Source organism: Erpetoichthys calabaricus, chromosome 8 (genome assembly GCF_900747795.2).
Source record: "Erpetoichthys calabaricus chromosome 8, fErpCal1.3, whole genome shotgun sequence".
In the NCBI taxonomy this organism is placed as follows: Eukaryota; Metazoa; Chordata; class Cladistia; order Polypteriformes; family Polypteridae; genus Erpetoichthys; species Erpetoichthys calabaricus.
In genome coordinates this window covers 158,074,233-158,101,910 of record NC_041401.2, presented here as the reverse complement: position 1 = coordinate 158,101,910, position 27,678 = coordinate 158,074,233, and the positions used below count along the sequence as shown (strand labels likewise).

Genomic DNA, 27,678 nt, shown 5'->3' with positions numbered 1-27,678 from the left:
GGGTTAGGATAGTGATTCTAAAGTAGCCTTTTATCATGTGAGTGAATGAGCCCTGGGATGGACTGCTGCCCTGCCCAGATTTGTTTCCTGTCTTGCACAAAATACAGCTAATTTCTTAAACTGGATAACTGGATTTGAGAATGGTATTTACTAAATTCTTGTATTATTGTACTTTTGTGTTTTTAATCAAGATGCACATAATTGTTTTTATTACATTACACATAATCTACACATTTTCAAGAAACTGCGGAAAGAGCCATATCTTTCTTTACATTTAAACACTCCCTTATCAGACAATTCTAATAATTTAAAGAATAACAAAAATTTACATGTGAACACATGACTAAATATGGCCAACTACAGATATTTTATAATTCTTGAATATGTGTAGTACAGTAAATGTTCTTGTGCCTTAGAACGGATGACAGAAACTTGTCCGTCAAATACGTCAAATAAATTACTTCTTTTAGCAACAGAGGGTGCAATGGAAGACTTTCACCCTCTTGCAGTGTTGAATTAATACTAGTGCTCCATGCAGGACACAGTTATATGCCAGGAAGGAATATGATTTGGCTACTTATACTCACAGTTACATTTTTCCCCATATCTTTTGACCTTGGATGAGAATCATGATGCTGATTGCTGCATAATCAGTAGCTTCATCAATGGATTTAACTCTTGTGTCACCACCATAAACACTTCATGTATTAATCTGTCTGCCTAAATCAGGTGTAGGCAAAGTTTTCCATATTGTGTTAATTTATTAGACAACCAGCACGCCAGTGGACAATAACATGCAGATTATTTTCAAGTTTTGCACTCATAGCTGTATTGTTAATGTCAAGTTAAACTCATTGTGTCATTGATATTCACATTTTCATCCAAAGCCACTCTGAACACTGGTGCATATATCAGTGCAACTGACTGCTAGAAATCAACGTTTTTTCTGCCATTTTGGAAATCTGCCTTTCAACAGTTCTTGCTGAAACAGGCAAATATTCAGTTCTGGCCATGATTGTTTCTTTACAACAACAACAAAAACATTTATTTCTATAGCACATTTTCATACAAAGGATCTATCTGAAGGTGCTTTACAAGATGTCAATTAAGTAGTTACATGCAAAGAAACAAATTTAAATAGGAAAAATAATGCATAGTGTTAAAAAGTAAATAAAGCACACTTACAGTGCATCCGGAAAGTATTCACAGCGCATCACTTTTTCCACATTTTGTTATGTTACAGCCTTATTCCAAAATGGATTAAATTCATTTTTTTCCTCAGAATTCTACACACAACACCCCATAATGACAATGTGAAAAAGTTTACTTGAGATTTTAGCAAATTTATTAAAAATAAAAAAATTGAGAAAGCACATGTACATAAGTATTCACAGCCTTTGCCATGAAGCTCAAAATTGAGCTCAGGTGCATCCTGTTTCCCCTGATCATCCTTGAGATGTTTCTGCAGCTTAGTTGGAGTCCACCTGTGGTAAATTCAGTTGATTGGACATGATTTGGAAAGGCACACACCTGTCTATATAAGGTCCCACAGTTGACAGTTCATGTCAGAGCACAAACCAAGCATGAAGTCAAAGGAATTGTCTGTAGACCTCCGAGACAGGATTGTCTCGAGGCACAAATCTGGGGAAGGTTACAGAAAAATTTGTGCTGCTTTGAAGGTCCCAATGAGCACAGTGGCCTCCATCATCCATAAGTGGAAGGAGTTCGAAACCACCAGGGCTCTTCCTAGAGCTGGACGGCCATCTAAACTGAGCGATTGGGGGAGAAGGGCCTTAGTCAGGGAGGTGACCAAGAACCCGATGGTCACTCTGTCAGAGCTCCAGAGGTCCTCTGTGGAGAGAGGAGAACTTTCCAGAAGGACAACCATCTCTGCAGCAATCCACCAATCAGGCCTGTATGGTAGAGTGGCCAGACGGAAGCCACTCCTTAGTAAAAGGCACATGGCAGCCTTCCTGGAGTTTGCCAAAAGGCACCTGAAGGACTCTCAGACCATGAGAAAGAAAATTCTCTGGTCTGATGAGACAAAGATTGAACTCTTTGGTGTGAATGCCAGGCGTCACGTTTGGAGGAAACCAGGCACCGCTCATCACCAGGCCAATACCATCCCTACAGTGAAGTATGGTGGTGGCAGCATCATGCTGTGGGGATGTTTTTCAGTGGTAGGAACTGGGAGACTAGTCAGGATAAAGGAAAAGATGACTACAGCAATGTACAGAGACATCCTGGATGAAAACCTGTTCCAGAGCGCTCTTGACCTCAGACTGGGGCGACGGTTCGTCTTTCAGCAAGACAACGACCCTAAGCAGACAGCCAAGATATCAAAGGAGTGGCTTCAGGACAACTCTGTGAATGTCCTTGAGTGGCCCAGCCAGAGCCCAGACTTGAATCCGATTGAACATCTCTGGAGAGATCTTAAAATGGCTGTGCACCGACGCTTCCCATCCAACCTGATGGAGCTTGAGAGGTGCTGCAAAGAGGAATGGGCGAAACTGGCCAAGGATAGGTGTGCCAAGCTTGTGGCATCATATTCAAAAAGATTTGAGACTGTAATTGCTGCCAAAGGTGCATCGACAAAGTATTGAGCAAAGGCTGTGAATACTTATGTACATGTGATTTCTCAGTTTTTGTATTTTTAATAAATTTGCAAAAACCTCAAGTAAACTTTTTTCACGTTGTCATTATGGGGTGTTGTGTGTAGAATTCTGAGGAAAAAAAATGAATTTAATCCATTTTGGAATAAGGCTGTAACATAACAAAATGTGGAAAAAGTGATGCGCTGTGAATACTTTCCGGATGCACTGTATATAAAATAAATATAAATTAAAGAATTGTCGCTAAATAATGGTCCAATGATAAGGTCAGTTGGCCATGGTGGGAAAAAATAAATAAATAAATAAACTCCAGTTAAGCTGGGGAAAAAAAAAAATATTCGGCCAGGGTTCAAAGCCAAAAGACCACCCAGGCTCCACTGTTTATTTTTTTAAGGTTTTGTCTTAGAGGATTCAATGCAGTGCATTTCTTGGCAGGCTGGGGTATCCGCTTTAATTCAGACCTAAGAGTTGGCTGCACAGGACTTTGATCAGTTAGTGGTGGTGCAGGATGCCACCACAAAAGAATCGAAGAAAACAGAAAAGTAAAGTTTGAAGATTTATAGAAGAGTATGATAATTTTGTGCTTATCTAGTTTATTAAAGGTAGAACTAAAATGTAGTTACAAAAAAAACCATAATAAAAAGTGGGTTTTTAAGAGTTTATTAAAGTGATCTGCAGTGTTAGCCTGGCGTGTCTGTATTGGTAAAGTATTCCAGATTTTTTTGTGAATAACAGCAAAAGGCCGCTTCACCACTTCTTTTATTCTTGGCTCTGGAAATAATAACCAGACCAGTATTAGAGGATCTAAAATATATTTGGCAATTCATCAAATAAAACCATTACACTGCTTAGGAAGGCTTCTTTCAAATATTCTCCATCTGTAAATGCTTTTCTGTATTTGGCGACACATTCCGAGAGTTTATAGCTGCCTTCTGTAGCCCAAGTTTTAGCGTTGCACTCTTTTGAATGCACTGCTTTGCTTCTCATATTTTGCTACTGCTCTCCTGATAAATTCCACTCTGTCTGCCTCATCCTCTTTTTGCTCATACTTCGTTTCAAAGAGATGCATGCAACATTTTCACAGCACAAAGAACTCCTTCATCGACCTGGGTTAAAAAAAGCAACTGCTACCCTTGCCTACCCCTTTGATAGATAGATAGATAGATAGATAGATAGATAGATAGATAGATAGATAGATACTTTATTAATCCCAAGGGGAAATTCACATTTGCACCATACTAACACATAGCTGTGCCAATTAGATGGTTTTGGCAATTGTTAATGTTGCTGTTGTATGTGCGTCTGCCAAGTGAGGAGAGCACACATCTTGAATATTGCTCCTAAGCATTATTTTTTATTTACTGAATTAGTCTTTTTTTAATATAATTACTATAATAAACTTTGATGACACTATAGACTACATAATATTTAACAAACTTTCCTACAGTTATGTTTTAATGAGAAGTACCAAATCATTTTGTGGACATGTGACTATTAATTTTACCGTTGCCACTGAAAATGGCATTGTGTGCTCACTGTGGCATGTGTGCCTTAGGTTGCCATTCCCAAGTTGCAGTCATTAATCAATCCCACAATCCCTTCTCTGCTTATCTGTGAAGGACACACTGAAATACTTAATGATCTCTCCCATCCACCTGTACAGTGCATGTTGCTAATTTATTGAAGAGAAGTTTGCTCACAGATTTGGAGTTCCCATTTCTTGCTCCACTTCACACTCATTGACAAACACTTTGGAGGCTACTGGAGATCACTGTCAGATAATGCCAAAAGGTCAACGCTATGTACATTTAGAAGAGATGCAACAGCTGGTTCCCAGTTTGGATTGCCTTGAAGGATTTGAAATGTTGCCCAAGAAGATCACAAACAAGAGGGGAGATTTCTTGACAGAGTCTCAACTTTAAAGATTTTTTTCTGTTTCACAAATGCAGATTTAATGTGTTTCTATATAAACAGGAATTAAATGACATGCAACAGTGCCCGAACAGCAAACTACTGAAACAACTCAATGCTTGTGAAAGTACAAATCAGTGTTTCAGAGCTGGACAAAGTAGACAGAATCCACATTGTCCTTCTTGAATCTGAGGATGCAGTCTTCTTTCAGCATTCCAGAAGAGGTTGTCCCAGGGAGGAAGAAGACTTAAAGTATACATTTTAGTCACTCTTTTTTTAAAAATGGGACTACTACATTAATATTCTAGCCCATAAACATTGTCCACAGGCAGGAGTTTTCAAGTGAACTTCAGAGTAAGGACAAAAAGAAAAGCATTTAGAGCAGTAAAACTGATGGGATCCGAAAACTCATGTAATGGTTATGAATTGCTTGAAAATGTCTCAAGCAATATAGTGATTGATAGTAATGTTTGGAAAAATGCCTAGAAGAAATGCTGAGAGGAGTTAACTGAATGAGGAACAGAAATCAATTAATGATGCTGACAGCATCATAATGGAAGAGTCTAACTGAATACTCTTAAAACAGAAGATTATTAAATCATTGAAGATGAATGGAGGTAAAGCATCTGGGTCTGCTCCTGGGGTGTTGGAAATACTCAATGCAGCTAAAGTCCTTGAAGTTCGATGGGTGACAAGTCTGTGTAACGTGATTATAAGGGAAGAGAATATACCATTAAATGTGAAAAGAATATATAAATAAAAGGGTAATCTATTAGAGTGTTGGAGTGGAAAGTAATGATAGACGTGTGAGTACTAAAGAAAACAAACTGCGTTCAGTTGAAGGTTAGTGAAGTGCAGTTTTATTTCATCCCTAGGAAAGAAATTTATGGATGCAGTGATTTTACTGAGGCAAATATAGAAAACACACTGGGGGAAGAGTGCATTTATAAATCTGGGGAGATTATTTAACAGGGAGTAATGAGAAGTTCTAAGAAAGGCATTTGGCAAGGTGTAAATGAATGGTTAGTTTGTGCAATCGTTTATGAAGAAGCACCAAGGAACCAAAAGACTGATCCAAAAAAAGACATAATGAATAAATTCAAAACTGGCAAAAAACAGTAATTCAAACCAGAAGAAAACCACTAGGCAAATGTCCAAGGACTGAACAATGGTTTAAAGACTAGAAATAAAAATCACCAAACTGAAGGGAGCCTTGTTGCAGTGACTCTTTTGCAAATGCTTGAGTAGAACCTACAATGTATCTTTTAGTTTCCCCTTCTTCATCATATCATGTGATGGGGCACATTACGCTAAAGGCAGGTAAACGAAAGTACTAAGAGCAGAGCCCCAGCCCATTCCTCACCTTCATGGTTGAACTTTCTTCTTTAATTTTTATAAACAGTCCCTTGGTCTCAAAAAATGTTTAAAATATTGTTTAGAGAGTTTTGGAGGCCAAGGAATCCAGTGGTTAAGTTTGTTTATTGTTTCAACATGCTTTTAACAGTGTCTTCCACAATACCATCTTCTTTTTTGTATAGGTACTCGTATTTTCAGACCTTACTGTTTACAATTGCAGTGCCATTGCTAGGTAAGGTCAACTTGACATGTGCAGTGTGAGACTTCACAGAGACAAAGTTATAAAAGTCAGCATTGTACACTTCCTGGTTGTCCAAGTTTGTGGATACAACCTAAACCCTTATGTGGATTTCTTTTAGATTAATGATTTAAGATTACAAACTTTCTCTGAATTTTGACTACATCTTTTGGTTTATATCTTAGCTTTGTTCTCTAAGCACTTTAATGATTTTTGACCTTGGCTAGTTCATATTGCTAACCCATTTAGTGCAGTGAGTAAATTGACATAATTGATGGTTAAAAGTTAAACTAAGCTGATGGAGAAGATATTGAGATTTAAAGCTTATATGAAAGTGATGTTGGAGTTGTTGAAAAGCTGGAGTACTTGGTTGTGAGGCATAAGTGAAAAATCAATGAGAAGAAGTACAGTATGTTCTGCTGGAACCACCTTCATCCAAGATGTTGTATTGTGAGGAGCAGTCTGCAGATGAAGATTCCAAGTCTGGTTGTTTGTTAGAGTGAGAGGGAGACACTCATTTTCTATATGTAAACAAGTGAGTTTCTGCTATTTATATAATGGGATGTGAATTAAAAATTGTCTAAAGAACCTACACCAACACACAACCAATCTTTTCATTTTTAATAGTGAAGACAATACCATTACACTTACATGACTTTAAGTCGGACAGCACATCATACTTAACTGCAATTGCTTGGTCTCATTGTCTTCAGAATGTTAGATTATGACTAGGAATCAATCACAGGTGAAGACACATTACATGACATGTCAGAATAGTTTCAGACTTCCAAAGTATTGCAAGATCACTGCATTTTGACAGCCAAATAACGTGTTCCATGGTAGCGCTGGTGGCTGTATGAATGTTTTCTGAGTGTGGTGAGCAAATCTATCCGACCATCTGTTTTCTTTTTCAAATCAGTTGTGGCATGAAAAACGAGGACCTTGAACAGACAAGCCTGACTTCTATTTTTGCCATCCAAAACACCTGCTTTTCTTCTTTTCTTCAATTCAGTATTCGCTGTCATTGGTTGTCAACTCTCACACAAATAAAATCCTACCCTACACCTAAAGACAAAATCAAACCTGTTTAATTTTGTCATGACTTGTTTCAAACTGCTAAGGTTGCCTCGCTGGCAATGTCGCAATACATAACTGGCAATCACAGGCGCATAATGTGACTTTCCACATCTCCCTAAGATTACAGAAATGAAGTCAACAACTGAAAATTGCTTGAAAAAGTTTGTGATGTGACACTGACTTTAGCACTACAAGAGTGCTTCACTTTATAGGATGAAGTTTTCTGTAGGAAGAAGAAAATGTGTCACCTAATCATCTAATACACACAATGCTATTCATTTCAGTAATTACAAAGAAGTGTTGTCAGGTTTGTCTTTAACGTACTGATTTGCTGAATAATCCACTTATTTGTTTGATGCAGTATGGCCTTCAGCTCTGGGACATTCTTTTTGGGGAGCTTTGTTGGCATGGGAGGGAAGTGAAAAATACCTGCTATATTTTACGCCTTCCAGAATTTATAAATTGATTTGTTTTCTAATAAATCAGTAACTATTAAGATTAATCAAATTATTTTTCTTTATTCTCTATTATAGCCTCAGAATCAAACTTGCTCTTTCTTTCTCCAGGTTAATCATCCGCAGGGACCACCTATTAGAAGATGCCTTTAATCAGATCATGGGCTACTCTCGGAAGGACCTTCAGAAAAATAAGCTCTATGTTACGTTTGTGGGTGAGGAGGGGTAAGAGAAACTACATAATACACATTTTAATAAAATTAATTGGTTTGTTCTGGGAAAACCTGATTTTTTAACATATTTAATATTTTTCAGATTGTTAGTTATCAAGTAATGATTGTGCTACAATATTTGCTAATCCAGAATGCATAGTCAGAACAAAGGGCAAATTTCCAACGAAGTCTTGTTAATGGGGATATTATTGAAATTTTTAAAAATGTTTATTAAGTTCAAACAATTGGTACTAGCGAGTGACTTTTTTATTGGTTCATTTGTTTTGTTGGTCCTGGTCCTGGTGGATTTTTCTGGCCTCAGATGTGCATAACTTGGTGCCTCTGTGGGTCACTGTCAATGTGTGTAATAACGGAGGAACCAAGGAGCATAGCACAATATTGTGTCTGCAAGAAAGCCTGAGGCATACATTTTCTGTTTCTGTCAATCATTTCTGTTTCAAAGTAAGTTAGAGCACTCATTCTCAAGCTTTCTGGTGTTGTCACCCACTTTTTCCCATGTAAGTGTCTTTGCGATTCCATGGTGGGGAGCAGGGGGGTAGGGGAGATCATCAGAGCAGTGTTGGTGATTGGGTGTGACTGTTGGGGCATGACCCATTTACATTACAAACTATAGCAACTTGTGACCCAAATCTGGTGGGGAATCACTGCGTTTAAGCATGACAATGTGTCCTCGCCACTCCTGGAGACCTTACTTTTGCTGGGAGAGAAAGTCCACCCCAATGCCAAAGAACTGCTTTGCCGTAAGCCTGATCAATGTAACCCTGTTGTTTGTCTTCCTTTCACCACAACATGGTGGTACTTGTCCACATAAGTTATTGCAGCTTTAATGTACTTGAATGTACAAAACATAAGCTACAGTATATAGAATATTTTGATTATTTTTGTCTTTGAAAACAATTATTCAGTTACTTTCAATTACTGTTCAGTTACTTTGTTTCTTTTGGCAGTAATTGAATATAGTTTGTACTATGGATGAACTTGTACTGTATAATGCTAATAGTTTAGTCAGTCTTCTATTACCAAATCACTCATTCATTCCCTTTCTGTATGCATGTCCTGGTTCGCAGTACTAATGGGTCAGTAATGTTTGTGTTGCAAGAATATTTAGAAATCTGGAGATAGTTTAAATTTACATTTCATATTTATGTGTTGAAACATGTCTTCTATTCCTGTTTATGCTAGTGAATTTGTACCTTGTTTTAAAAAGATAAAATATCTCTGGCACTGTTTTAAACAGAGTAAAATGTGCAACAACAGATGTGTGATGTTTTAAGGTTTAGCTAAATGCATGGAAGAAAAAATGAGGTTAACTTGGCTTGTGACTGCATGCTAAACCTGCAGAATGATGAGTTTCACCAAAACTGCTAAACCTGCTCAAAACCCATCAAGCCTGATTGACTGTACAATTTCACGATTACACCTTGTTTAAGATGTTTATCATAGTTGATCCTGCTCTTGGTATTGAAGTATAGCATTCAGATATTTGCCTCAATTGTGCAAAATAAGATTCAAGATCAAGATATGATCATCTGTTATTTTTTTAAAATCTTGGTAGAAAATATGTTGGTGGGTATGAATGTGTGTCATTGTAGTGAATATTATTTATTATTATTAAAGGATCCATGTTCTGGGTATGATGTTAAACTTCATCCAGCCCTACAAGTGGTCCTCCAACTTGCAGGGAAATCTTGGCGGTTGGTGGCAGGATTGGCACTCCAGCAACCATAAAAACTTCACGCATCTCCGAACCAGCAGACAGAACTCCGTTATGCTCTCTCTGTGAAAGTAGCTCTGCTGCAGCTGCCCATAGGAAGGCTGCTCGCACTATGAAATGGTTGGGGGAAAGACCTTGAAAAAGTCAAAATCATCGGAGAGCCAATGGGGTCAGGCCTGTTCAGGATTGTAACTGGTGTGGAGCTGAGGCATCACCTGCTGCACTGCAGCACTCGGTCCCAATTTGAAGCGGCCTATCCAGGTAGGTGCGTGGAATGTCCTGTCTCTCTGGCATGACGATCATCTGCTGTCGGAGGAGCTTTGTAAATTCCGCATTTCAGTGGCGGCACTCTCTTGAGGTGCGCAAACCTGAGACTGGCCAGGTTTCTGTAAGTGGGTACGTCTTTTATTGGTCTAGTCACTCTGAAGGCTGTCATAATCAGAGAGTAGCTGTTGCTGTGGCGAATGTCCAATGTCGCTCCTTTCAACGAGCGTAATATGAGACTCAGAATCTCTGAGTGCCTTATCTGTTGTCTCAGTGTCTTCTCTGACCACAGTGAGTGATGTCTTAGTGAGGGAGACATTTTATCCGCAATTTTGCTTGGTGGTTGATGGGTGCCCGTGAGGTGACACTCCTCTGGTCATAGTTGACATTAATGCAACCAGTGACACTGACAGGCCATTCCTTGGTCGGGGCATATCAGAGAGTGCTGCCACTGAAATGCGGATGCTGTGCTCTTTGTTGAGTCAATGGAGGCTTGGTACAGGGCTCTCGACTGCTTGACCCACACCACACAAGCATGCAAGGTCATATCTCCAGCGATCAGAATGGCTCGACAACTTGGCATCCCCGCATATCTGATTTATCCGGCAAAGCTTCGGATTTCCTTTCCGGGAGGATAACAGCTATTCACTGACCCTCAACAAGCGCTTAATGCCCTGAACTCAATCTAGTCGACTGGTACTTGGCCACTTTGACTGTTTCATGTGAGCTATTCCTGTACTGTTTAATTACTTTCTTCAAAAAATTGAGTAGTGTTGGATAGTTGCTTTGACTATATTTTATTTTAAAATTTTCTTTTTGTGAATGTATTGCTAGCAGTTGTACCACACACGTTTGTTTTTAACTGAAGTGTACTGTATATGTATTTCGATGTATATTTCTTTAGCTTTATTGGGGGTTCAGATTCATTTGTCATGGATTGGGATTGTGGGGGGTGGGATTGGGACGTGAACCTGCTATCTCTGGTGACAGTGTGCCATGAGCTGGGTGCTTCTCTTATCCCTCAGCTGTTTGATACATTTTTATGTGTTACTCGTAGTTATGTTTTCAGATATGTTTTTGGGAATTTTCACCATCTTGGCAATTGTGCTGTGGATGATGGGGTTAGAGTGAGGTTGTTACGGTTTAGTTATCTACACGGTTTTTGTTAGTTGTTTTTCCATGGGTTCTGGGGTGGGTTTCTGGAGTTAGTCTATATATTATATGCAGTTGTTGGCAAGCCTTTTTACCTTTACCTTTACTATTCTCCTTTGCTGTTATCCTTTTCTCTCTTTTGTAATGGCTAATTTAATTATCTTTTCCTGGAACGTGAGGTTGCTTTCTCCAGCTTGAAAACATTTGAGTGTGGCTGATTTATTATTTTGCAATACTGTAAGGTGGATATAGCCTGCTTGGCCAAAGACGTTAATTAAGGTGGCCTCCAAGCGTCACTGTGTGGCTGCATCCTACTCTGCTACAAAGAAAAAGTGCAGAGTTTTGATTCTGGTTCACCGAGCTTTGCAACCAGAGTTTCTTGGTTCTGAAGGTGATCCTATGCATTGATGGAGATCAGTGGAAAGAAGATTACCTGTATTTCAGTATATGCCCCAACTCCATAAAGTAATGCATTTCTCCCTGATATTACCAAATGCATCCTTTCTTTTTCTGAATATCAACTTATCATTGGTATGAATGCGAATGCTTTCATTGACCCCCTGCTTGATAAATCACCTTCTCTGATTAAACAGTGCATTCCACGATCTTTACGCACTCTTGCTAAACTTATTTTGGATCTAAATCTTGAAGACTCATTTAGATTACTAAAACCCTCAGCTAAAGAATTCTTTCTTTTCCCCTCATTCTAAGTCTTTGTCAAGGATAGATTATATTTTAATTTCAAAATCTCTTGCTCCTCACACAATGAATGCATCTCTATCTTTGTCTTCTTTGTTTGACCACTGGTGCATAAATTTACAGTTTTATCTCCCCCATCTATCCTTCAAGCCACCCCAAAATGCAGATTTTATTGAAAAAACATCCACTAAACTTGAGGAGTTAATAGCATTGAACAAAGACTCTGTTCAGGACCCTACTTATGTTTGGCTGGTTATTAAAGGGCATATCCAAAACCTGCCTATTGCCTTTGCATCCAGTATAGCCCTATGGCACATAGGAATATTGATGATCTGGAGAATTGTTTGAATACTCTGGAGAAATCACGCCTGCGTATCTCTGATCCAGCATATTAGCTAAAAATTACACAAACCAGAGCAGAGTTAAATAACCTCCTTAAGAGATGCACAGAATTTGAAATTCATTGCACATGCATCCATTACTATCTGTCTGTCACTAAGCAAGCAAGTTGTTAGCAGTTAAATTACGTACAGTAGATGTGACTCATTTGCCTCTATAGCCCAAATTAAATCGAAATCTGGTAATATTACTAACCAACCCTCAGAAATTAATAAGACTTTCCTTAACATTTATTCTGAACTTTTCACTTCTGGAACTTCATGTATAAATGGTGCATATGCTCAAAAATGTTGCATAAGCACATTTTCCACGTTCACTTCAAGATGTATAAAAACTAAACTTGGCGTAAAACCACACACATTCTCACGCCAGCCTTACCCTGTATGTACGCAAGTTTCCACTCGGTTTTGCAAACTGGCGGCACCAACGTCAAAGCAGTGCTATTGTTTCTGTGTGGTTTCCCATTCTTTTTTAGATTCACATCCCTGACGTGGCTTTATCAAATACACTGAAAGTAACCGCATATTGTTTATAAATTTAAGGCATCTGATTGTAATCATCCTGTAACAATATAATGGTTCACGGAATGGCCAAACTATTCCAAATACCATAACTGCTTTAGTGTTGTTACTCTCAGTGCACCACTCGCTGCCTCAGCTATGTGCACAGTCTCTTTGAACGTCTCCCATTTGGCAAACACTTCAGAGCCTTTCCTGCACGAATTTCAGGGTTCAGAAACAGCTAGAAACACACTCAATTAGTCCATCAGGTGCTCCCAGTAGAACTGTCTGATCATAGAATTACAATTACCTCACTGTAAACTTGCACTACAGTTGGAATATTGCACAACCTGTTCCACTTTATGAGCCATTTGCACTATCTGCACTATATGTACATGTATATTGTACTTTTGCTTTCATATTGTATATTTTTCATAGTTTTTTTATTGTATTTTTTTTAAGTTTATGGAGGATTTGCATATTAATATCACTGTACCATCCAATAACAATAAAGGAGCTCAATTCAATTCAATAGAAGAGAGCGCGTATTTACAGATGATGACGACTGGCCTCTAAGTTGATTTAAACTTCCAAAAGCTGTCTTCTTGGAGTTCTTGATATCATTTTTAAGATGAAATGCATTAAATTATGTATATTACATTATACAGCTACATTTTTAACTTCATTTAAATAATGTATATTGTTAATAAGTAAACGTGTGGGCACAGTGGCGCAGCGGTAGCAATGAGCTGGCGCCCAGTTTGTTTTTGCCTTGCACTGTATGCTTTCTGGGACTGCCAAAACCCTGGATGGATAGATGGATAGAATAATTAAACATGTATTACAAAGATTTTTCAATGTTCCTTAAAAGTTGTGAAGAATCGGTGTTCTAAGCGTACAGCTGGTTTGACATTTCAGAGCTTATTGTGGCGATTGGTTACATGGAGAAACAAAAGGAAGGGCAGGAATTGTCTGTACGTTTGACAGACACAGTACTGCTGCAATAAATTATTTCATTGAGTGTCACGCACGTCCCAGCAAGCATCTTGAGGGAGGAAGGAATAATCGCTAGACGGGGCTCCAGCTCATCACCACCACTGTGCCACTATGTTTAATACATGCTTTAATGCATTTTATCATGAAAATGATATCAAGTATACATCTTAGTATTCTAAAATTCTAATATCATGAATGTAATGTATTATAACTGGAGATCGGTGCTGTAAGAGAAAGATCGTTTAAGAAGCACGTAGTGATTCACACACGTAGAACACATAGAATATGAAGTATTTAATGTGTTACTTTAGTTACAATGGGATCTGAGAAACTCTAATAAATTAAATATTGATTTTAAGATGAAGTTTACAACATTCTACTTTAATGACAAAATAAACTATAATAATAATAATAATAATAATACATTTTATTTATATAGCGCCTTTTCCATGCTCAAGGCACTTACAGAATATAATAAAGAACGGCAGAATATACAGTATATAGCATTGTACAAACCAGATAAATAAACAAAGAAGATTAAGACAGTAAATTCTGAAAAAAAAAACAGACAACATAATTGATGGTCTCGCACACACATACAGGTTACATGAGCATCTTGACAGAGAAGTAAACTGAGAGAAAGGTAATAAAGTCAAGTAGAGCTAAAAGCCTTCCTGAACAGATGAGTTTTGAGTTGTTTTTTAAAAGAATTCATGGAGTCAGCTGACCTGATTAATTTTGGTAGGTCATTCCAGAGTCTGGGCGCTATACAGCTGAAGGCCCTGTCACCCATGGAGTGTAGATTAGTGACGGGCACAACAAGATTACCAGAATCAGAGGACCTTAGTGGGCGGGCAGGCACATAGTGATGGAGAAGGTCACTGATGTAGTTTGGCGCGAGGTTATTTAAAGCTTTGTAGGTTATTAGTAGGATTTTATATTCGATTCTGTAGGACACAGGGAGCCAGTGAAGACGGAGCAGGATGGGTGTGATGTGCTCGCTGCTGCTGGTTCGAGTAAGGACTCTTGCAGCTGAGTTTTGAATAAGCTGGAGCTGTGATATAAGATTAGAAGGGGCACCTGCCAGTAGGGAATTACAATAATCGATGCGGGATGTGATAAAAGCATGGACAAGTTTCTCAGCATTAGAGAAGGAGAGGAAGGAGCGAACACGGGATATGTTACGGAGGTGAAAGTAAGAAAGTTTCTTAATGTGATTTATGTGGGCGGAATAAGTGAGGGAGCTGGCGCTGAGCTGGATCTACTGTTGCCAAGACTAACAAACTCTTGCCTATCAGTCAGATAGGACTTGAACCACTGGAGGGCAGTGCCAGAGATACCCAGCATGTTCTCCATTCTGAACAGTAGGATGTCATGTCTGACAGTGTCAGATGCTGCACTGAGGTCTAACAGAATTAATATGCTGGTTTGTCCAGAGTCTGCTGCCATAAGCAAATCATTGGTTACCCGTAGCAGAGCAGTTTCACAGCTGTGCCGCGCCCTGAAACCAGACTGAAAGGGTTCCATCAAATTATTAGAGGTTAGGTAATTGGTGAGTTGGGAAGCTACAACACGCTCAAGAACTTTTGACAGGAAAGGTAAGTGGGAAATAGGCCGGAAATTGTTAAGATTGTCAGCATCAAGGCCAGACTTTTTTAACGTTGGGGTTACAGAAGCAATTTTAAAAGTGAGCGGCACAGAGCCAGTGTCAAGGGATGAGTTTATTATTGTTGTAACAGTCGGGATTATGGCATGAAGGCAGGATTTAAGTAGTGTGGTGGGGATGGGGTCCAGTACACAAGTAGTCGGCCTCATCTTATAAAGCAGGTCATTAACAAACGCAGATGTGACTGGTGAGAACTTAGAGAAGGAGCTGGATGGAGTGGGAAAACAGGGAGAGATATAAACAGATGATGTATTTATGTTGGTTGAATTATTTAGATCTTTAATTTTGTTACGGAAAAAGTGGAGGAATTCCTCACAGACTTCAGTAGAAGAGGTAGTTGGACCAGATGCGGGTTCGAGTAGTTTATTAACTACAGAGAACAAAACCCTTGGGTTATCATGGCTACTTTCTATTATTCTGCCATAATGGGTGTTCTTGGCAGAAGTTAGTGCTTCTCTGTAAGCTCTTTGGTGGTCAGAGAAAGCCTGGATGTGCACGGTGAGGCCAGTCTTACGTGACATTCTCTCAAGGCGTCGGCCAGCTGCTTTCATAGATCGCAATTCTGAGTTATACCAAGGAGCTGAACGTTTAAAGGAAACCTCCTTATGTTTTAAAGGAGCTGTTTTATCTAATGCTGAGTGAAGGGCTGTGTTATAGTGGTGAACAAAACTATCTAGTGTTGATGGAATAGGTGCAGACAGTAAAAGATAAGAAATGGATCCAGAAAGGATAGAGGGACAGATATTTTTAAGGTTTCTGTAAGAAATTTGTCGTTTACAGGTAAGAGGTGGGAGAGGTAATGAGACAGTGAAAAATACTGCTTTATGGTCAGAGAGTCCCAAATCAGTGCTGTAAATGTTGGCAACAGATAGTCCAGAAGTGCAGATCAGGTCCAATATATGACCGCCACAATGGGTTGGAAAATCAACATGTTGTGTCAAGTCAAAACAGTCCAGTAAGGACAGGAATTCATTTCTCAGTTTAGATGTGGGGATGTCAATATGGATGTTGAAATCACCAAGAAGGATAATTCTCTGAGAGTAAGAGCTTAGGTGGGTCAAAGTGGACATGTCAACCTTTTTTTTTCTTTTCTCTGTAACCTAATACACCTTCATATGACACTCAGACGGTGGGCTATGAATCGCCTTTACAGGGCGACTTTGATATCTGACTACTTCTTTTCGAGCACTGTGTGACTTTCTGATCTTGAACTTTCGAGTGTCTCATTTTTCACATGCTTTTACCATGGTCTTTTTACCAAACACTGAACAGGGAAGGTTATATTTATATTGATTTGCATATTAAGATATGCAAAATTCTGGGAGAAGTTGGGGTGGAGTGGGAGGCACCTGAATGTGCGTTACTTTTCATGCTGACTGAGATTTATGGAGCTGAAGTGTGTGAAAGTTGGCTTACGCACGGTTTTGTACATCTGAATTTTTTTGTGCACAGTGTTGTAGTGTGAGTTCTACGCACGGTGTTATGCTTGAGGCCCCAGGTGAACACTTGTCGGCAGAGGCAATGGATGTTTTTTTCAGATCTATTGATTTCCCAAAATTCATGCATTGTGATGTAGACCGTTTGACAGCACCAGTCTGAATTAAAGAAATCAGAACCGCTTTAAACTCCTTTGCAAAAAACAAAGCTCCAGGTCCTCTTCATATACAGCCAGAAATATTTACTGCATTTTGGCCACAAGTATCAAGGTCACTGTTTCAAATGATTAACACATCTCTCTCCTCAACTAATCTAAACTCCAATATAAATTCCTCGATTATATCGCTTCTCATTAAACAGGGCAAAGATCCCACATTGTGCTCCAGCTACCGTCCGTTGTCACTCATGAACTCAGACGCTAAGATATTAGCCAAAGTTCTGGCTCTCCAGGTCAAATCCATGATTCTGAAACGGATTAATTCCAACCAGACCGGCTTTGTTTCGTCTTGATATACAGCTGACAGCTTCCGCCGGCTCCTGCACATTTTAAGTGTTGGCACCTTCGCTGTCAGCCCCGGCAGAACTCATCTCACTTGATGCTGAAAAGGCCTTTGACAGGATGGACTGGAAATTTTTGTGGAGAGTCATGAGCGAAATAGGGTTTGATACTGTCGTTTTACGCTTGCCCTATGGCTTCTGTTTTAGCAAACTCAAATCTGTCATGCTCCTTTCCTGTATTTAAGGGCGCTAAGCAGGGCTGTCCGTTATCACCACTGCTTTTCATTATCTCGCTTGAGCCTCTAGCTGTCACCTTGTAAGAATTAAGTGCTTTCACGCCTATTTTGGTTCATAACACATTCCTCAAGGTATCTACTATATATATGCTAACGACATTCTGCAGTTCCTAGGAAATGCCCCTTCCGATATTCCTCACATTTTAACATTATTTTTTACATACAAATCCTTTTCGGGCTATAAAAGCAACTGGAGCAAATCTGCGCTGCTCCCCATTAATCAAGCCTGTCAATCTCCCTGTTTTCTTTCCTTCATTCCAGTTATTAACTCTTTCAGACACTTAGAATCACCGTTACTCCTTCAATTACTGATATTTTACAGGCAAACTTCCAAACAGTTTTTAATGAAGTAAAACTATCAATGCATTCCTAGAATAACCTCTCTCTATCCTTTCAAGCTCATTTGGCAATCATTAAAATAAACATTGTCCCCTGTTTAAACTTCATCAGCTCAATGCTCCCTCTCTCCCCACCTTCCTCTTTTTGGATCCAGGTCAGATCAGCTATCAGCTCCTTTCTATTGAGCGGCAAAACACCTGCTATCAAACACACCCTTTTGATTAGATCCAGGACAGGCAGATATTTCTCTTCCAGATTTTGAAATGTATCATTGGGTATATGTTCTTCGTCCATTATCCCTATGGCTGATCCCCCACTTTCCAAACCATCCTGGCTACTTTTAGAAACAAATCTCGTCCCCCCCCCCCCCCCCCCCCGCCATGCTGTGCAGCACCTGCCATTTATTAGATTTAAAACAAAAAAGGGAGCAGACGAATATAATCCTCTCATAAATTATGTTTTGCATGTTTGGCACAAAGTGGAAAAGCACCTCGGCTCCACACAGCACCGCCACTCCCTCACACCATTGTTTCACAACAGCTCTCTCAACATTGGTGGGCGACCCATCTCTTTCCCACTTTGGGCTTCTAGTGGTATCAGCACACTCGGTGATTTGTTTGAATGTACTGGGCTTGCCTCTTTTCAGACTCTGAAAGACAAATATTCTATTCCTCCATCATCCTTTTTTTTCTATTTACAGATTAAATTCGTTCTCAGGACGTGTGGAGTAAGTGTTTCTGTCCCCATTCCCAGCCACCCATTATTTTATTTTTTTTCTCACCCTTGTGTTCCACTGTTCTGTATGCTCAGCTTGGTGACTCCATAACTACATCTATCCCAGATCAGAGATCTTGCCTCATCAATGCCATTGTGTTGGAATACTGTTTTTAAAAACATTAAAAATTCTTCTAGAAGCCACCAACACATCCAATATAAAATTCTTTCTAGAGTTTTTTATTACCCTATGAAGTGTTTCCTGACGGGCTAAGCCCCTGATTCACTCTGCCATCAGTGTGCCCTTAATGCACAGGGAACCTTTCTCCACACATTGTGGGAATGTCACACAGTTGCTATTCTTTGGGCTTCGATTGCTAAGGCCCTCTCCTCCATCTTTTCTATCTCTATTCTTTGCTCTCCTTCCACTCTATTTCTGTTAGATTTCTCTTCTCTCTTTCTCTTTCCCTTCACAATCAGCACAATAGTGGCCAAAGTTCTAATAGTCTCCCAATGGAAAAATCCTGTATCTGTCACTTTCTCAGTCTGGAAGTCCTCTTTTTACAATCTAGCATTATTAGCACTGTCAGATACGTGGATTAACAGGGTACCTGCTCATACTATTAGTAAATGGGAAAATACTATCTCCCAGATCAAGTCCTGGTTGACCCTTGATTTCAATCTGACACTTTTCTATTAGATTTCCTTCTTTAACTGGGCCTATTAAAGTAAGAAAGCTGACATAAGAATGTAATAAAATAAAGAAACTGTTGAATAATTGTGTGATGATTACTATTAAAGACACCTCTTTAATTTTAAATACTGACTTTCTGTCATGAACAGCTTCCCAAGATGCTTCACAACTACAGAACTATAATTTGCATAGCTGGAGCACTTGCAAGATACAAATTGATGAGGCAGAAGTTGAAATTCAACCAACAGTCATGAGGTTTACTCTCCAACACCTTAGCCTTAGGCCAGTCTACCTACAGTAAAAGACATTGGAGTTTTACATTTTTGGTGTTTGAAGTAAAAAAAACATCTTTCAGTCTGATAAACAATTTCTTAAACTCTCATGGAAAAACTGAAAACTGTTATAAGATCTCCAAAATACAACTGGTAAACAAGTACCACTGACTCTTGTTCCCAAAGATCCTAACTTGTAGAAATTTTCCTAAGTATGTAGTAGTAGGTACACTCTTAAAATAACTGTTATTTTTATATTTTGCTATAATGAAAGACAGCATGTGTAGTAGCTCTCAGGACTGGTGTAAAACAGCACTAAACTGGGTGATAAGCCTCCATACTGTACACACTAAAATACCAGGATTACATCTTCTGCCTGTTTCTTCAAAAACACACCTAATTAAGCATTTGTCAAAATGTCCCAAAGAATATTTACAGAAAGGGATTTGTCTCTGTTTTCATGCTTGCAGGCTGGACTATAGTGGCCCATCTCGAGAATTCTTCTTTCTGGTGTCCAGAGAACTTTTTAATCCTTATTATGGCCTGTTTGAGTACTCTGCTAATGATACGTATACTGTACAAATCAGCCCCATGTCAGCCTTTGTTGATAATCATCATGAGTGGTGAGTCAGAATTTCTCATGTAATTTTTCTGGTTACATGTTTCTTCAAGCCCTTTTAGAAATAACATGGCACATTTTTCATTTACAGGTTTCGATTCAGTGGGCGGATTCTGGGCTTGGCACTTATCCACCAATATTTGCTGGATGCTTTCTTTACAAGACCTTTTTATAAGGGTCTTCTGAGAATGTGAGTACTGACTGTGAGTAAGAGAATTCTGGGGTGGAGTGTGGCATCAAAAATACAATGTTAGTTGCAACCTGTGAGTTCCTTGTTGGAGCAAACTGGAGAAAACACAGTGCAATAATACCACACGCACATGCTTTTTTGCACTCTACTATTATTTTCAATCAAATATTTTTCCCACATACAGATTCATTAAGTCATTAGTTATTTTCTTCTTCTTCTTCTTCTTCTTGTTATTATTATTATTTTTATTATAGTTATTGATTTGGAAAAAAACAAAACAAATGTAACCAATTGTATATCAGATGTTATGAGTTGCCTTTCAATGAAGGTGTCAGCCACATAATAATAATTTGTGTCATAGTTCTTGGGCGGCATGGTGGCGCAGTGGTAGCGCTGCTGCCTCGCAGTAAGGAGACCTGGGTTTGCTTCCTGGATCCTCCCTGCGTGGAGTTTGCATGTTCTCCCCGTGTCTGCCTGGGTTTTCTCCAGTTTCCTCCCACAGTCCAAAGACATGCAGGTTAGCACCCTGCCCGCTGGGATTGGCTCCAGCAGACCCCCGTGACCCTGTGTTAGGATATAGTGGGTTGGACAATGACTGACTGACTGACTTTACTCAAGGCAACATACAGGATTAACTACAAATGTATACTGTACAGTATATGCTTTATGTACATACTGTTTTTTGTTTTATAAGATAAATGAGTGACTCAGGATTACTTAATGAATAAAGTTAAGGGTTTGAACCTGAAACTGGGGTCTTCAAGGCCAACAATACTATATAGGTTCTTTTAGTACTTATATTGGACTTTTTTTGTCAAAGTGAAAACTCAGTCCATCCTTTCCTGACGAATAATCCTAATAAACAACCATTTTGTGATCTATGATCCAGAAACTCTTAAATTTAAATCTACAATAGGTTAAGTAATGATAATTCAAATTTGATTCTTACTGTTAATAATCAATGTATGGTAGAGAGTAGGAAATTATACACTTTCAAATCTCAACTTAATATCATTTTGTAGAATATAGAAGAATAGGACTGGCGAGCTTGTGAGGCTGAATGACCTGTTCTCTTACAAATTGTTCTAATGTTCTAATGAATGTTTAGTATTTTCCAGTTTTCATAGTGAAATATACAGATTTTCTGTTGTCTGTATTCTAATAAATCTGCATAAATGTTTGTCATCACTCTAGACCATGTGATTTGAGTGATCTAGAGTATCTAGATGAGGAGTTCCACCAAAGTTTGCAATGGATGAAGGACAACGATATCAGTGATATGCTGGACCTTACTTTCACTGTTAATGAGGAGGTCTTTGGACAGGTATTCAGTTTAATTATCATTTTTTATTCCGACTAGTTCCCCTCAAATTGTGATATTGCTTTTTTGTTTCTTGTACAATTTATATGCCATGTAACTTAAGCTCACTCTTGTTCAACCCTAGCTCTTATGCATACTGTGTTGGCAGTTTAGAGGTTTGTACAATGAGTATGCCCAAAGCTGAACTGTTGTTATGTGCTGAGTTAATTCCTCCCTTGCAGAATATCTATCCCTGGGTACCCAAAAGAGGAAAAAGAAATTTCATAAAACAGACGGATGGTTGGAGTGAACTGTCAGCATGGGTGTTTGACAAAGTTTTCCATCTGAAGATCCCTTAGACACAGTCCAAGCTGAAACTTTTTTTGTTGCATAAATAGTAAGCAGCTGGGGATTCAACTATTTAAATATTATGTATCTGTCTGCTTGTACTATTTGATGAGACTTAGTGTTTCAGACAAAGAACCTAAGGATCCTGTTGCTATTTATAATTTACTTATGTCATGGTATGTCTCCATTACCACATCCTCTGATTAATGTACTTACTGATATACCAACACAAGTATTGTTCTATAGAACAGAAAGCCATTTCTGCAAAAAGGGAACTCTACTGATTATAATGTAAAAAATCTGCCACGAGAAGTTGTAAATGTGAACCTTTATTTTCTGGATAACATGTGACTGATTGTTTTAAATGAAACAGCCTATAAGGCTTAAGAAATTTTTTTACCATATTTTTATAGTGTATATATAAGAAGATTCAACAGCTGTAGTCATAGCTGAGAATATGCTGAGAAGATTAAGTGTAACAGTCAATCTTCTTTCATGATGTGATGTAGTCTGGATCAGAAAATGAAGCATTAATCTCTAAAGATATTACCTTTTTAAGGACATTTAAACGTGCAGAACGATAAAAGGATGAAGTTTTGTAAACATTTAATTAATTATTAGAAAATGTGGAAAAGTGGAAATACAATATGTGACAATCTTCTGTATCAATATTTCCATTTGCAGATCACAGAGAGAGAGCTGAAGCCAGGAGGTGCAAACATCCCAGTCTGTGAAAAAAACAAGAAGGAGTATATTGAGCGCATGGTTAAATGGAGAATTGAACGTGGCGTAGTTCAGCAAACAGAGAGTCTTGTTAGAGGCTTCTACGAGGTAAAAACACTCATTACTGCATTTCTTTTGGAGCTGAGCCTATAATTTTTATTGTTTTAAATTTACTTTCAGTCTTCTTCTTCTTCTGTGAAAGTGTTAATGGAGACTAAACTTCAAATTATGCATTTAACAACAATTTGGTTACTGCAGTCATCAAAATTTATCATTTATAGCTAATTACTCTACATCTATTATCACTTGAAATGAAAAGGAGTACGGGCAGGAGGGTCCATTTGGGAATGGCTTCTGCAAATCTTGATTCTACTTACTGTCATTTGCCTGCCTCATTAGAGAGATGGACCAGCTCAGACAAGTTTAACAATTTACAGTGCTGATCAAAATTAGAGAACAACTTAAAAAAATATTCAAAATCACTGCTTATACCTATTTGAAATTATCCTAACTAGAATAGAATGGCAGTTTTTTAAGCATATGTCATAATATATATTCTGAAGCACAATATAAAGAATTTAAATGGGAAATTTGATGAAAACTCAGATCAGAATTAGAAAAAACCTTCCTCTCAGTTATAGGTGTTAATCGGTCTTTTGGTCTCATCCGTTTCGGGAGATGGACATTTGAAACGGAACTCTGTTAGCAGCAGTGTTATTTTACTTTTTTTTTTTATGATCATCCTGAGGTGTCCTGTATTTATTGAACTTGGGCTTTAATTAAAGAAAATGCAAGTATAGTCAAGCATGAGTAGCAGAAAAAGGGCTCAGAAAGAAATGGAAAAGACAGCTAAAGCTTCACCTAAGCCTAAACAGGCCTCAACTTCAAATTCAAGGTATGGCCTGCCAGAGACTAACCTGGAACAAACAGACGAAAGAATAGATCTCCGATGCTACTTGATGCTGTATTATTGGCTCCGGCCGAGAGTGAAAGTTGAAGCGAAACTGCAAGTGAGTTGGGCCAAGAGATCTTGTCGATTACAGAAGGTTCATTGGAATTGTGCATGGCCTTACTATCCCCGCTGTCAATTACCCTCTGCAAATCAGCGGCACCGACTCCAAACAGGCTTGCTATACCGCCCGCGAAGCATGGAGAAGACCAAAATGAACAGTCCGAGCTGAAGGCAAACATCACCACAATGATTACCGCAATAACTACTGCTCTCAGAGGAACATAAAGGAGCTAAAGAGTAATATAAAGAACATTAAAAATGATACAAATGATATAAGGAATGATACAGAGGGCATAAACAAGACAAACAATAAGCTGCTTCAGGATATTGAAGACCAGGAAAAACGTTTAAGTAATCGCTTTGAGGCCACCTTTGAAGGCATGCTAGAAATAATTGAGGATAAAATACAAGAAAATACAAGCAAGTTTGAGAATAAATTTCAGAGCACTTGGTGCTCAGCTTCAAGATATTAAGCAAACGTTCTTGACTCGTATTGCAATAATAGAACAATTGGCATCCACCACTGACGAAAACACAACGACTGCAAATTCTGAATGCAAAGTGCTTGCAGATAGACTAGCTGCACTGGAAGATGGATACAGAAGGAATAATATCAGAATCGAACATCTCCCTGAAAACTGTGAAAGTCCAAACCCACTGAAATTCATAGCTGAACTATTCTCTAAAATAATTGGAGAGGACTTCAAATCAGACACCGAGATATCAGCAGCTTACCGCACACATGGATCGAATTCCTCAAAACCTACCCTTATAATAACATCAGGGTAGCCATTGGGACCTAATGCTTTCCCAATCTGATGTGAGTTTATAGTATCTAGTAATTCTGAGAGTGTCAGAGATTTATCCAATTCCTCTGCAGCAAGACTGTCTAGATCTCGACTCTGGCTAGTGGTATTTTGGAACATTCATCCATACAAAATGCCTCAGTTAGTCAGGTTTGATGGCTTCCAAGCATGGACAGCCTGCTTCAAATCAATCCATGTTCAGGTCTGGGGACAGGGATGGCCATTCTAAAACATTGTACTTGTGCCTCTAAATGAATTCCTTGGTAGATTTTGAACAGTGATTTGGATCATTGTCGTGCTGAAACATCCAAACCCGGCGTAACTTAAAAATGGGATGTGCAAAAAGTTTGGGCACCTTTTTAATTGCATTAATTTGAAGACCTGCAGTCATTTAATGCTGACAGGTTGTAGCACAAAATTGCTTTGATTAGCTCATTAGACCTTAAACTACAAAGATAGATGCAACCAATCATAAAAAAGGTTATTTAACATAGGTAACTGCTAGTTGTGTTTGTCCTTGGTTCTCTCTTAGAGAATGACAACATGAGAACCTCTAAAGAACTCTCTGCTGACCTAAAAACTAAGATAATTCATCATTATGAATTAGGAGAAGGATAGGTATAAGAAATTATCACAAAGAATTGTACAGAAATGTAGTTAGGAAATGGAAGGCCACAGGAACAGACCTTGTGAAGGAAAGATGTGGTTAGCCAAGAAAAATATCTGAAAGGCACAGCCAAAGGATGGTTAGAATGGTCACAGACAAACCACAGACCGCTTCTAGAGAGCTATAAGAACATCTGGCTGCTGATGGTATCATTGTACATTGTCCACAGTCCAGTATACTTTGCAATGGGAACAGCTTGGTGGAAGGATGATGCGCAAAAAGCCATTTCTAAGTACTCACCACAAGAAAAGTCGCATGAGGTATACAGAAGTGCATCTGGACAAACCAGAAACATTTTGGAAAAATAACACTGTGGACAGATGAGGCTAAGGTAGAGTTATTTGGTCACAACCAGAGGCGCTATGCATGGCGAAAAAAACACACACTATTCCAGGAGAAGAACTTGCTGCCTACTGTAAAATTTGGTGGAGGGTCCATCATGTTATGGGGCTGTGTGGTTAGCACAGGTACTGGAAACCTTGGTAAAGCTGAGGGCCGCATGAATTCCTCCAAGTATCAGCAGATTCTTGAGAAGAATGTTCAAAAGTCAGTCACAAAGTTGAAGTTACACCGGGTTTGGATGTTTCAGTACAACAATGATCCAAATTACCGTTCAAAATCTACCAAGGAATTCATTCAGAGGCACAAGTACAATGTTCTAGAATGGCCATCCCTGTCCCCAGACCTGAACATGGATTGATTTGAAGCAGGCTGTCCATGCTCGGAAGCCATCAAACCTGACTGAACTGAGGCATTTTGTATGGATTAATGTTCCAAAATACCACTAGCCAGAGTCGAGATCTAGACAGTCTTGCTGCAGAGGAATTGGATAAATCTCTGACACTCTCAGAATTACTAGATACTATAAACTCACATCAGATTGGGAAAGCATTAGGTCCCAATGGCTACCCTGATGTTATTATAAAAACGTTTCAGTTAACTTAGCTCCGCTTTTATTAGCAATATTTATAGGAACCAGAGGCAGAGACAATAAAATTCTACCTCAAACTTTTCGCCAGGCATTAATTACCATTTTTCCTAAGAAAAATAAGGACTTATTACAATGTGCATCATACAGACTAATCTATATTGCACAAATCAATGCCTATCATAAAGCCTTGGTGTCTCAATCACACCTAACCCATTAATAGCTGTGTTTGGTGTACCCTCAGATGGGCTTAAAGTGGAGAAGAACAAACAAACTGTAATTGCCTTTACTTCACTATTAGCATGTAGACTTATCTTGCTCAACTGGAAGAATTCTAGCACACCTCTTTTAAGTCAGTGGGTAACTGATGTTATATACTATTTGAAATTGGAAAAAATCTAATTCTCACTAAGAGGATCTGTCAAAACCTGGCAGGATTTAATCTATAACATTTTAGAATAAGCTTTTATATAAGAGGAAGGCCTAAGAGAAGGTTTATGGATGTGGTGAGAGAGGACATGCAGGTGATGGGTGTAACAGAACAAGATGCAGAGGACAGAAAGATATGGAAGAAGATGATCCGCTGTGGCAACCCCTAACGGGAGCAGCCGAAAGAAGAAGAAGATATTAGGGGAAAAGATTCTCTTCCCTCTTTTCTGTTCTTAAAGTTTTATTCTGGATGTTGGCCTTTTTCTGTTTCTCTTGGGTGGGGGTTGAAATGAATTTAGTTTTTTTAAGTTGGACTCGTTTGTATGGAATGTTATAATATTATGTTATAATAAAAAGTTATAGCTGTTAATCTTGCATCTGATGCTAATTTCCTTAGTTATCTGACAAGTCCTATTTATCTGGCAGCACTCCTAATTACTCTGCAAGATGGCACCCTGCTCTAAGATAACTGAAACTCTGCGACAGTAGGATATCCAAATGAAAGCTAAAGGGCTAACTCTTTCAGCCATTGCAAGAGAAGTTGGTTGTTCCAAGTCTGTGATTTCTAGAATATTGTAGCTTTACAATGACACTAACTCATTCAAGTCACCCAAAAATGTAGAGACTCTCAATAGAGAATCGGTTCAGCACTGCAGCTGGAATTGCTTTCCAGTTCAGCTCTGAATAGGGTAAGGATCGGTCTTGGCATACTGTATCTCACCGTTTAACACTAGAATTACCAGAGCCTACAAAAAAATGTGTAAATCTGGCCCACTTTAAATCCCTTTGCACCTCTCCATCAACGTCTTTTGTCTTCTAAATGTGTCGATAAGCCCAAGCAGCAAGCAGCCTGCTATACCATCCCCTCCCCACCACATCAGAACAGGCAAGAAGTTCTCCCAGTTCCTGTCTTGATTGATTATCTGGGAGTGAGCTACCCAGAATTGTAAGGGGAAAAAATTTGATGTGTGTTTTGTGCCTACAACAATCTATTTAAACACATAGTTAAAACAGAAACATTTTTCATGTTTAAGTAATACAAAATGTAGACATGAACTGTATAATGTGTGAAGGCTGATGGCCAAATATCAAATAAACACTTTCACAAAAGGTGCAATATAACAGCTTACGTGA

General features: G+C 38.7%; 1 protein-coding gene across 3 annotated transcripts in view; it reads left to right on the top strand.

Moving 5' to 3' along the window:
* LOC114656187 (E3 ubiquitin-protein ligase HECW2-like) overlaps nucleotides 1-27,678 on the top strand; it is a 358,966-nt gene that overhangs the window by 310,709 nt on the left and 20,579 nt on the right. For all 3 annotated transcript variants that reach the window (XM_051931045.1, XM_051931046.1, XM_051931047.1), the window contains 5 exons: nucleotides 7,761-7,874; nucleotides 19,993-20,145; nucleotides 20,233-20,331; nucleotides 21,526-21,655; nucleotides 22,664-22,810. In XM_051931045.1, the coding sequence (XP_051787005.1) occupies nucleotides 7,761-7,874; nucleotides 19,993-20,145; nucleotides 20,233-20,331; nucleotides 21,526-21,655; nucleotides 22,664-22,810 (643 nt within the window). The remainder of the gene's footprint in view (nucleotides 1-7,760; nucleotides 7,875-19,992; nucleotides 20,146-20,232; nucleotides 20,332-21,525; nucleotides 21,656-22,663; nucleotides 22,811-27,678) is intronic.